Here is a 12,799-nt window from a genome sequence, read left to right on the forward strand (position 1 = left end):
CCCATGACCACGATGACCATGATGATTGATTGATGATATACAGTTTTATGGTACGCAGGAGTTCCACGTTGTTGAGGCAAGCTACTCAATTATTTACTAGCATTGAAAAAAGGCCAGCAGGCATAAAGAATTGTATTAGTACCGTATTAATAATTTCAGACATTAATTTAAGAAGTAAATATCATAATATAACTGTGTGAAAATTGGCTTCCACCAATCATTTTTGGGTTTACCACGCACCATTTTTATAGATTATGATACCAAATTCTCTATGGGTAACCGACTCGGAAGACCCCAGTTTTCATCAATATGGAAATGCTTCATTAACATTATGTATCTGTGTTTTTATAAAATAATAATTATTATGAAGAAAAAAAAGTTTCCACAGAAACGGTATTCAGGATTCCAAAACGCCATGTTTACTAAAATAGTATCGTTCAATTTTGTTTGTAAGCCCAGCTGTTAACTCATTGTTGTCATATTTATCATCGGGTAGCTAAAATAAATTGTAAAGTTCTCACTGCCCCAACCTATACTTACGTATACAAAATTCTATCAAAGAACACCAAGTTAAAAAAGTAAATAGTTGAAAAATCGCGATTCTAAGTTTTGCAGGCCCGGCAAAATAAGGCTAAGTCTGGGTTCGTATAATTTTGCGAAAGATTATGATCTTTTAATATGACTAAACTGTTTCATTACAGCAAAATCACATTTTGAATTTAAAAAATCTAGCAAACTCTAAGCTTCGGATATCGATCGCACTGTAAGCGTAAATCTTTCTCAAAACCTATCCGGAACCATTATTAGTTATTAAATATTATAGTAATTGTACTGTTTGATAGATTCCTTTTAAAATTATAATGTAGAACTTATAATTTAGTTACAAAAATGAGTTCAATCACCAGTGTATAATACTATAACAATGTGAAAATGTTTAGGTATAGTGGGATGCGATGTCCTCATAGATTCAATTTTGTTGCATATCATGCTTAATAACCTTAATTATACAGGTGGCATACACTTGAACAGTGTAGGTAGTGTCATAATTGTTCCACATATGGATTATGTCTAGTCTTTTTTAGTTTGTAAAAGGTTCCAAAGTAACAGTGTCGTTGTAATTACATTGTAGGCATGCATAACTGTGTAACGGATAACTGTGTAACGGACAACTGTGTAACGGATAACTGTGTAACGGACAACTGTGTAACGGACAACTGTGTAACGGATAACTGTGTAACGGACGACTGTGTAACGGACAACTGTGTAACGGACAACTGTGTAACGGATAACTGTGTAACGGATAACTTCGTAAGGGATAACTGTGTAACGGACAACTGTGTAACGGAAAACTGTGTAACGGATAACAAACTTTGCGTTATGAAAGGACAAACGTGTTTTATAGTGAGTAGATATTACAGAACGTGGCTGAAAAGAAGACTTAGAGAGTGGAGCAGTGGATTTGCGGGTTAGTACATTTTTATTGTAACTATAAGTATAACTATAAGTTGGATGATGTAAGACAAATTGTATTTCAATGTAATATAGCACACAAGTGAACTTCAAAATCAAAATAATCATACTAATATTATAAATTGTGAAAGTTTGTATGTTTGTTCGAAGTTCAATCCCGCATTAACTACATATTGGATTGAGCTGTAATTTGGTAGGATGATAGCTATGCTCCCGACTAACATATAGACATATTCTTATGAAATCAAATCAAAAATACCTTTATTCCCAGTTAACATATATACATGCATGGCTTGCGTCACAATTTTTGAATAAAATACACAATAGACAATAACATAGAGATAATATAATGAATAAAATGTAAATGTACCATTTTATTTACAGCGGCGCTGTCAGTGATGGTGGCAGGCTCGGCCTTCGCCTGGGTAACTCAGATCCTTGTGACTTTAACTAGCCCTGAGAGTGAGGTAGGTTGTAGTATAGACAAATAGAATAAATATGGACTGCCAAAGGAAGGTTCCGCGATGTGCCGCTAGGAGTGTCGTGTAGTACGGCGCACACCGCTGAAGTTGAAGAGCCGTATGCTACCAGCAGACACTGCAGCGGTGGGCGCCATAACTACATGGCACTCCTAGCGTTGGACGCCGGAACATATGCTAACCGTAGCACTGCTGTCGGTCTAAAATTATTATATTTGTTTATGGTTGTAGTGTTTATCATTTATTGTAGTGCTATTCACCCATGTTAAAGCTCTCTATATTGCAACCACTCTAATATCCATTGCTCCCGGTTTTCAATTAAGTTGGCCACTTAACACAGGTCATCAGTATATATTATTTGGTGTTATTTGAGGTTTAATATTAATGTATTACCTTAGTTTATGAAAGTTTTACTCTAGTCTAATTCCTATAACTTTTTAGCGAATTTCCCATATAGGGAATAAGCTATTACCGTAGTACTCATGGTAAGACCTGGACCCGGGACCAATTTTTTTTTCGTTTTGAGGTCCCTAGAGGCCAAAAATACCATCCGTTCAAATTCATATATATATATATATATTTATATATATATATATTTATATATATATGTGTCCGTTAGCGCGATAACTCGAGCAAAAAAGATACGATTTCGATGAAATTTGGTACAAACGTGTAAACCTACGTTTATTCGAACGAGTTCGCGAACCAGCATGATCGGACCATGGGAACGGGGGTTTATGGGTGCTTTTATGGGGTAAAAATGGGTTTTCCCCATTTTTGACCTAAAAAACATAAAATTTTGCAATTTCTTTCCAAACTATTTTATAGAGCTTAAAAAAACAAATAATTTAGTATATTGAAGCGTTATAATACGCCAAATGGTTACGGAGAAAATTCCAAAAAAAAATTAAATTTAAAATTCCCATGTTATTCTTATGGAGAATAAGTAAACTGTTGTAGTTTGCTTGTTTATTAACATATTTTGCCCAAATTTGGAAAATGTTTTTATTTCTTACTAACTATTAACATTTTACATAAAAAACACTTTTACCCCACCCCCCCCCCCCCCCCGTTTGCAGCAAACCTAAGTAAAATGTGTTAAACTGGTTCTATTTAAATAGGGAATAAATGCGATATTTTTAAGGAGACATTTTAGTGTAAATCCAATCAGGCAAATGGAAATTCGCTTAGTCTGCAGGTTTGCTGCGGCGGGGGTATATTTTGATATAGCTTTAAACCATTTCCTTGTTTTTAGTTTTTGAAAACAAATAATGTTCTGTTTCACAAACGACGTGCTAAAAGGGTGGTCCATAAATAACGGATCACTTTTTATCAAATGTCAATCAGTTCTGTTTCACTTAGAATTATTATTGTTGTATTAAACAACAACAAATGTCAAGCCATTTTAGTAATCATGGATCATGGATCATTGGACAGTACAAAACCGTGCCTTTTGCATTGAAGCATATAAAAAAACCAATCTTTGATTGTTAATCAGCGGTTATTTCAAAATAATTACAGCATCCGTCATCATGGTGTGGTTACCTATAGGAATACAATTTATAGGTGGGTGTTTAATTTAAGAACTAAGGGATCAATTTCCAAGAATAAACCTCCGGGTAGTCAAAGTCTGTACGTACATAAGAGAACATCTCCAGAGTTTGGGAATCTTTTCTCCAAAGTCCAACAAGATCGGCAAGAACGCATTCTGTTGCTTGAGGTTGCTAGGACCAGTTTCCATCATTTTTTACATGTTGATTTGAATTTACATCTCTACAAACTAGTTATTGCACAGAAAATCAATCAAGACGATCCTAGATTACGCCTGATGCTTTTTCAGGGACTCTTACAGATGATTGGTGAAAACCTTCTGGGGTGGCTTATAATTTTACTTATAATTAAAATAGGCTTCAACGCATAGAAAATGTTCTAAACAATTAATCGGCCTTGTATCGACAAGTAATCAACTTTCAGGTGCCGATGACCAGGAACCAAAGCTCATGGATGGTTGCCATGATAGAAGTTGGAAACCTTTTAACTCCCTTGCCTACTGGCTTCTTAGTGGATATCTGGGGAAGGTAAGTTGAGCAAATTAAACATACACATTAGAATTAATTTTTAACCGTGATATAATTTATTTGGTTTCCAGTGACGAGGAATGCGTTCACTAGAGCACACCTAAACGGAGCTGGTTTAGGAAAAATAACTCTCACCATAACCTTACTTAACCAGATTATATCTACCAACTCTTCTTTCAGTTTATGATTGTCCCTTGCAAAATAAGAGTTGATCTGACTAGTGTATATTATGAGTGCCGACTCATAGTGACATTTTCCAGTTTTCAAAATTACCTAATTATCGCTCCAAGAAACTATCCAATGTCAAGTGCTCCACTTCTTTCCAAATATTATTCTTACCGATATAAATCGGGCCCGGACGGTTACCTGGAATTCTAATGAAGATAATCGTCAATTATCTTTGAAAATTCCTTACTTTGTAAGATTCTACTAATGCATGCATCAAGTGTTAGTTCCAATTCGTCTTAATAAAGAACTATTTGAGTTTCAACCAAACTCACCTTGAATTGATTAATTAATTCATTTGGCACCTATCACCATTTGGTTTATTTATAAACCAACATTGACATTAAAATACAATTACAACACGAATTTGGTTTAATACAGGATAATGTCATAAGAATGATGATAAGATCAGAGTAAATCATAAGCACCGGAAGGAAGTTTTAGCCACTTTTAATCGTTTTTAATAGGTGGTTTTAACCTCGGGGTTACAGAAACGTATAGGTAATTAGTGAGAATAACCGATATTATTAAGAAAAACCTTTAATTGAAGCTAAAGGTTAACTGAGTAGTTATTTTTTTAATAAAAAAAAAACAGAAAACAGTTGAACTTTAATGATTGCTATCATCTATGTACACGTTTTATTTTATTAGGTCTAGTCCAGTTTATACTTTTTATTGATTTTATAAATAGTACAATCCGTGGTATTGGAATACAGTATAACAGTAATAGCATATTTTTAAATGCAGGCTTACTTGTCAGTTACTTTATATGTCTTGTGTTGTACCCACTTAAAAACTTTTCAAACGCTTTTAAGTGGTCCTAAACACCAAACAAAAGTTGAAATGAGTTTCTGATTTTACATGAGGATAATATTTCTATGCTAGGATGAGCACCAATGTTCATAAAATGGAGTAGTCTTCCATATCTGTTGGCACAAACAACCGAATGAAAATATTGATCGATATATCGAATTAAATAATCGAAAAATCTACTTTTTCATTCTTGTTGTTTTTTCATCTAATTTTTCATGTTTGTGTCAACAGATATGAAAGTCGTACCCATCTTCTTTTAAATGCTAGGAATAATTTCCATTTTAGTATTTAATATGTATTTATTGTAGATTTTCACCAACAGATGGCGTTGCCTGATGTTGACAGCTCCTCTCTACATTCTCAGCTGGGTCTTGGTAATTTTCACCAGGAATGTTCACACCCTGTACATCAGCAGATTTATACAGGTGAACTTTAAAACGTCGTGGCAACGAATGCTTAATACAAATGTAGAGGAACATGTTTGGAACTCATTTGTTTACTTCGTAACTTTGTTTGGAATATTTATTATTGAAACAACTAAAATGGCCCCACCTTAACCAATGGGGACCTCTTACCTCGTACTGGTTTATGTTACTATTTAAAGACTGTGAATACAGTTTCGGTTTAAAGTCTCTTGTGCAGACCTATGGTGACTACAGTGTAAATACTAGACAGGTAAAACTGGAACCAACAATACCATGCTAATAAAATATCAGCTCTAAGTGGTCTATTGAATAGCCATTTTTGGAACTTTGATTCTGTTAAATTTCCCATTAAACATATTTTAATGGTATATTTCATCTACATTGTATCAATTATATCCCGGCCCTGGTGAGTTGGTGCCTTAGATATAACTCTATAAGAATCTACTTCTAGTGTTTTTTTTCGTCTGAACGGCTTAGCACTCAAACCCCCAACCCTAAAACCCAAACTTTGTTTTAAAAAAGTTTGTATTAAAAAAGTTACTTTTATTAGCTGTAAAATGTTTATGAATTTATGAAAAATTATAATCTGGTTTGAAAGTAGGTTTATAAGCCACCTCTCTTTATCGGATTTATTTCTGTCAAGTTGAATTATAGTTTTACACTTTTACTTAGTACAATGAGCAGCTCTTCAATCAATGAATTTTTCTGTCAAGAGAACATTCGATTTCCATGTTTCACTTGCTGTTTTATCATGAAACAGAAGGTATACAAACTAGGCAAAAATAGTGTGCTGCTGAAAGTAGTACTATTTTTCATGAATCAACGTTTTGATTGCGCCAAACTGAAACTGAAACGTGTTCTAAACCCTGTTGTGCCCACCAAACAGTAACAGTATAAAAAACTAGGATAACATTAAATATCAGGGGGATATTGCATGATGAGTAACTTACTCAACAGAATCCCTTATCTGATAATAGAGTGTCCACTTCTCTATCCAAAGTCAATGTTGATACTAAACATTTTCGCGTTTTCAGGGTATAGGGATGGGAGTGGTGTACGTGGTATCGCCTCTCTATCTGGGAGAAATAGCAGAACCCCGTCATAGAGGAACGTTGAGTACCATGTTTGAGGTAAAGACAGAAAATATTAATTCTAAAGTTAAATATGAATTTACTTTTGATCAGGGTGTTCAAAAAAGACGGGCCATATTTTACCTAGTGATTCCTTGGGTCAAAATAAAGAGAAAACCAAGAATGTATTTTTTACATAAACATTTTCATCGTTAAATTTTTTCAACCGATCTTTATGAGTCTTGGTATGTATGTTAAGGTAGAAAAGACCCATCTTATAAAAAAAATTTTCTTGATTCAACACAAAATTTCAAATTTTAAAAACTTAAATTACTCAAAAATGGCTGATTTTATGAAAAGGTATCAAGAACACTTTTATTTAGACTTTCCAATTTCCTATAAAATGATACAATGTTCAAAAAGGTCGAATAAGAAGTACCTGAAATATTACGATTTTTAGTTCCTAAATGGGGCAAACCTGACTAACTTCTGCCTGATTCTACCTCATTTCCAAAAACAATCGTAATATTTCAGCTATTTCTAATTATTTGTAAAATGGGTCTCTTCTACCCTAACATAAATACCAAGTTCCATAAAGATCGGTTGAAAAGTCTAAAGATAAAAATGTTTAGGTAAAAAATACAAAATGTTGAATACCTAAATAAATGTAAATATAAATGGGTAACGAAGCGATTTTTGTCAAAAAATGTTATTCTTGATTTTATCTTTATTTTGACCCAAGGAATCACTAGGTAAAATATGTCCCCACCTTTTTGAACCCTGTATATAGGCTAATATCAGACGGGGTTCATAATCAAGTTTAATATAGTTCAACAGCTGTTCCAGTAGGACGGGACTGTGTTTGGCATAGACAATAGGTTTTGGCCACTTATGTTTCGCCACTGCCTTTATAAGAAGAGATTATGACTAACTACTTAAAACTCAAGTACGCTACATTATGAGTATTTTCGAAAGTGTTCATAAGAAGAACCATACAAAGTATCCTTTGATATGAAGTATGTATAATCGTAAATGGAAAAATTATAATGGTGAGATGAGTATAGTAGTTATGTACCGTATTTAATATGATAATACTGATAGAACGGATCACTTTTTTATTATAAATGTATTGTCTTCCCCAGGTGATGTGGTACCTAGGTTCGCTTCTGCAGTACTGTCTGGCCCCCATAGTCAGTTACCACACGTTAGCCGTCATCTCCTTGTCCGTCCCCGTGGTATACTTCCTGGCCATCTTGGGAATACCGGAGACTCCATACTTCTTGTTGCTATCTGGAGACGAAGTCAAGGCTGCAGAAGTGTTGCTGTGGCTTAGGGGTAAATAATTTCTTCAAATGTACGATTTAAAAGTAACACATATAAGAGATAAATACGATATGAATTATGGACAGTTGGTAGCTTTGTGGGAATCGTTTCAACGTAGAGGTGGATGTTTGACACAGTTAAAGTTTGTTAAGTAAGTGCTATATCGGGAGGATGCAAGGGTAAAAGCCATATTTTTAATAAATGGAAAAAGAAAATTGACTACAGTTGAAATTGTATGCAGTTGAAATTATCGTTTAAAACGAAAACAGCAATCTTTTTGTAATTAGTTTTAACCGGAATAATTACTGTGTATTAGGGGTTTTTGTATTGTACTATGTACGCTATTTCAAGAGAAGCAACACCAATTTAGAATCCACAGCTCTGTCTATTAATTATTTTAACAATTTACTTTAACAACTTTTTTTGAAATTAAGCAAAACACTTAAATGAGAATTGCATATGAAAGTGGATAAACTTTATTCTGTTATTTTCACAAAACAGGCATTCACATATATCCAATCACTACAAAATTTCCCTGGTCTCTGTAGAAGCACTTCAGTTTGACCCTACAGTACATACATTGTCATAAAAATTATAAATAATTTTTATACATTAACACCACTAACATGTGTATCTTTAGCTCCAAAATGATGATAGGGCCTGGATTTAAAGAGATGGTCTGTAATACTGACTAAGATTTGTTGTTTTTTTGGTCAGGGCCATTTCGTAAAAGCCCACCTTTAATGGACAATTACGCATACTTCCGAACCATAAAAAGGCTCCTGACCTTTCCATACTTGCCTTTTCAATCTCGCCAACCATTTTTTGTCTTACTATAAACTGTCAAAAATCAAATGCCTTACAATATTCTAAATAACTAAAGTGTTGAATGATTAATTGTTTTCTTTTGCTCTCTCCAGGAGGGGAGACGTCCCGTCGAGAGGTGGAGGCAGAACTGAAGGCAATGAAGGCTTCAGTAGATGAGGATCTCGCTCAAAAGACATCCAGCTCTTGGTTCGACCTTGTGGCTACCTCAACCAACCGAAGATGCCTTCTTGTAGTTCAGGTAATTTACGATTTTGACCCAAAAAAATACTCAGCAAAACGGTATTGTAGAGTAAACTTAGTTTAATATTGACGTTATAACTGTAAAAATTTGCCCATCATAAAATATTAGGTTTATAATAACTCTTAAATATTTAATTTCTAGATTGTTGCTCTGCTAGAAGTCCTCATGGGGATCCCTGCTATACTGTCCTACGTCACAGAATCTCTGATTACTACAGAAGATGACTCATTTCTTAAGGTAAGTAAGTATGTCAAACAATAAATAGCAGTTACAAATATAATAACAATATTTGAACGTATTCATCAATCCCTATACGTCTTTTCTCCCAGCAAGTGTGTTGCCAAAGATTTCTTCACTTTCAAAAAATGGTTTATTTATTTTAATAAGATGAAATATATTTAAAGGCAACATACAATACGTTTCTTATACCAAGTTATCATAAATCTTTTTATGTAGTTCAGTAATTGAATTAAAACTCTTCTTAATACTCAACGACCTTGCTCCATTTTTACCTCTTGTCTGCATCACCAACAATATTTCCCCTTCCTGAATGTTCAGTTATTATCTAAGTAGGTCCATACAGATTTTTTATTCATTCTTCGGTTTCCAGAGTGTAATGACCCCTTAAATGACCCCCAAGTAACTTTCAATAAATATCCAAAAGTATATCGTTCCTTGTATCTCGTTGAGGGTTTAGATTTTTTCGAAGCAGTCTCGACAACTTGCACTATTGGGCCACACCATCGATCTCAATAACGACAAGATATAGAAACCTATCGTCCCCCTTTATCCTACTTTTGTTACCTGTCTTTCTCTATCGTCCACGCTTCTCTACTAACATTTATCCTACATGTTTCAGCCAGACCAATACACGGTGGTCCTCGGTGTCGCCATCCTAGTATCCTCCCTGATCTCTGCCGCCACCGTAGATCATCTTGGTCGTCGTCCCATCATCCTCTCCTCTTGCCTAGGGGCCTCTGTGTGTCTGTTCATCTCCGGAGGCTACTTCTATCTCCACGAACGTCACATTGTCGACGTCGCTGGATACCAGTGGGCCGTCCTTCTCGCCATCAGTTGCTACGGAGTCATCCTCAGCAGTGGTAAGTAGTTATCGAAGTTAACATTAACTATTTGAGATACAAGTGTCAACCGAGATAAAGAGGAAATTCCTTAAGATCGTGGGAAGTTATATACCAATACTAGAAAGAGTACGAAAATTTCATGAAATGTTTAATATTTTAATACAATTTTGCTATACTTTTGTCAATTTAAAACCAATTTTCAGCCTTTTAAATTTGTCTAAAAAACGCATAAACAAGTCAAATTATTCAAATTTTATTTTTTTCCAAAGTTTCGTTTTATTCAAACGGTATTTTTTGTATATATATTTTTTTCTATTAATAATAATATTTATTTTTTTTAAATGTGCAAAAAAATTAATAATCTTGAGATTAAAAGATATTGATGTTGATTGTTGAATATTGAATATTGTTGAATATGTTGAATATTGGTTTGAATAGAAAATAAATATCACCAAATTAAAGGATTGTTCAAAGTTAATGCTATTTTATATGTCTTTGTGTGAGAAAAAGTTGATTAAAATATTTATTAAATAAGTGCCACCAGTAAGTCCCACCAAATTTGAATACATTTTTAAGTAATTTGTTGAATAAAAAGATTTACAATTATTGAAAGTACCTATGTAAAAATGCTTCTTGATTATTATTTTGACATTTCTTTGTAAAATATACAAAAACAATCGATCTTAAATTTATATTACTTTCAATATTATTTTTTCATTTTCTGTTATATTATAACCTTAAGTTATACAAAATCTTTCTCAATTTTCTGTACGGTAATTTTATGTTGTTTAACTGCTCATCTAACCCATTCAACTACTCAAAAGGTTGACAAATATGGATGTGCCCGCAGGGGTTGGGGCTCTCTCAACCACGATTAAGAGTGAACTGTTTCCAACCCACAACCGAGGTTTGGCCAACGGAGTCATTACAATGACCAACAACGTGGTATGCTTCTTCAGTCTTAAACTTTACCAGGTGGGTAAAGTACTGGAATAGTTTTATAATGTATTACATTAATATCTCGAAAACATACATTATTTTCCAATATATTTTTTTCCCTTTCGAACAAAAACACTAACAATTTTTATCCTTTTCCAGGATGTCCAAGACAGCGTGGGCGTCTTCCTAAACTTCTGGATCTACGCCGGCTTCGGCCTCCTAGGAGCTGTGTTCCTCTACCACTACCTTCCAGAGACCAAGGGACAGACCTTTGCGGAGATCCAACACACCATGGACCTAGTCATGCTGAGAGAGGCGGCGGCAGCGAAGACTGATAAACCAAGTAATCTGGTTGTCTGACGAAGACTGGTCTGGGAGAGGACTAAGGAAGTAGCCAAAGCTGGAGTGGATGTTGAATTTACTGATAAGAGAGTACAAAGTTCCTAGAATAGAGGAATAACTGCGTCCCTCCAAAGAAGAGTGGAAATATTGAAAGGTCAAATTTAGCAGTTCTTATTAGGATGTTTATATTTGGAGTTGACAGGACACCTTGGATTTGTAGTTTAAGTTAAACTTTTATTACTCAAATAGTATTGGAATAATGTTTCATCAATCATTAGAGTAATTTTCGTCCAAACTGTATATGAACATTTATTTCCATTGTAATGGTGATTAGTTATGATATTATTAGATAAAAAGGAAATAAGCTTAAAAGATCAATTATTAAAATAGTTAAAGGTTTTTTAAATTAGTAAAATTTCAGTTCAATATTTTGAATTACTAATGCCAGTAGTAAAATAGTAAATGCAGATTTTTACTTGATGTCAATAATTAAATTAAAAATTAAATACGATGGAAGTTAAATCAGAGATGAATGTCACAAAATGCAAGTGATTAAATTGGTACTGTATTGATAATTGCAATAATGTTCTACATGTAACACAACTCTTTCTAATTTTGGCCAGTATTGTAACACAGTTGTTATACAGTGGTTATTTCTCTAGATAAGATGTTATATAATATTGTCAACTTATTAAAAGTGTTGTTAACAAAAAAAAGTTTTGACTATTGCTGTTTATTCACAAAAGTTATAGTATAACCAGTGTTTGACATTCAAAAATAAGAATATCAAGATTATTTTCTCCAACGAAAGAACAATGACTATGGCAGTGAATGCATAGCAGACGCTTAAGGAAGACTACGATAATTCTGTGTAAAAAAATCTTGCGCTGTTGCATACTGAATAAGTATACATTATACTTGGGCATAGTTTAACTCGATTGAATTTATTATTTTTATAGTGAACTTTAGGTGACACTTTATTATTCTAAAGGTCATGAAGAATTTAAGAAAATATTGAAATACCTTAGAGTAACTAACCGTATAACTTATCCGCACACAGTTCAACCGAAATTCAACTAATTCATCAGCAATTATAAAAGAAGCAACAGATAATTATTTACTGATTGAAATTTCACTTGTTGAAAACCTAAAATTTTTTTGTAGATTCTAAATCTTTATAATAACTATTTTTGCAGTAATCGTTAATATATAATTTATTTCCAAGAATATTTGTGCGACTTACCCAATAAACTAGCAAAGACAAGGAAACTCTTTTGAAGGAAATTAATCAGAAGTCATAAAAAACTCCAATTGACTCTCTCAGTTACACGAATCATTCAGAAAAGGTCTTTTTTGTAACAAAGTTAACATTTAAATAAACTTTTCAAATTCCTGAGCATAAATGGCACTCTAAACCATGTAAATTCAAATTCGAAAAACAATCAGGTTGACATACTAGCGCAAAAAGCATTAAATATATTAAT

The 12,799-nt window shown here is 33.5% G+C and overlaps 1 protein-coding gene across 1 annotated transcript; it reads left to right on the forward strand.

The window, feature by feature from the left end:
- The first annotated feature begins 1,131 nt into the window (after positions 1 to 1,131).
- Positions 1,132 to 11,598, forward strand: LOC128999503 (facilitated trehalose transporter Tret1-2 homolog). The gene is made up of 11 exons (XM_054426068.1): positions 1,132 to 1,465; positions 1,855 to 1,937; positions 3,924 to 4,027; positions 5,388 to 5,490; positions 6,525 to 6,620; positions 7,703 to 7,895; positions 8,804 to 8,949; positions 9,094 to 9,189; positions 9,812 to 10,052; positions 10,885 to 11,009; positions 11,133 to 11,598. The coding sequence occupies exons 1-11, from the start codon at positions 1,132 to 1,134 to the stop codon at positions 11,331 to 11,333; spliced, it is 1,722 nt and encodes a 573-aa protein (XP_054282043.1). The 3' UTR covers positions 11,334 to 11,598.
- Positions 11,599 to 12,799: the final 1,201 nt, after the last annotated feature.

Source organism: Macrosteles quadrilineatus, unplaced genomic scaffold, assembly GCF_028750875.1.
Source record: "Macrosteles quadrilineatus isolate MER2022 unplaced genomic scaffold, UCM_ALF_1.0 Scaffold_8__2_contigs__length_117827958, whole genome shotgun sequence".
Classification (NCBI taxonomy): Eukaryota; Metazoa; Arthropoda; class Insecta; order Hemiptera; family Cicadellidae; genus Macrosteles; species Macrosteles quadrilineatus.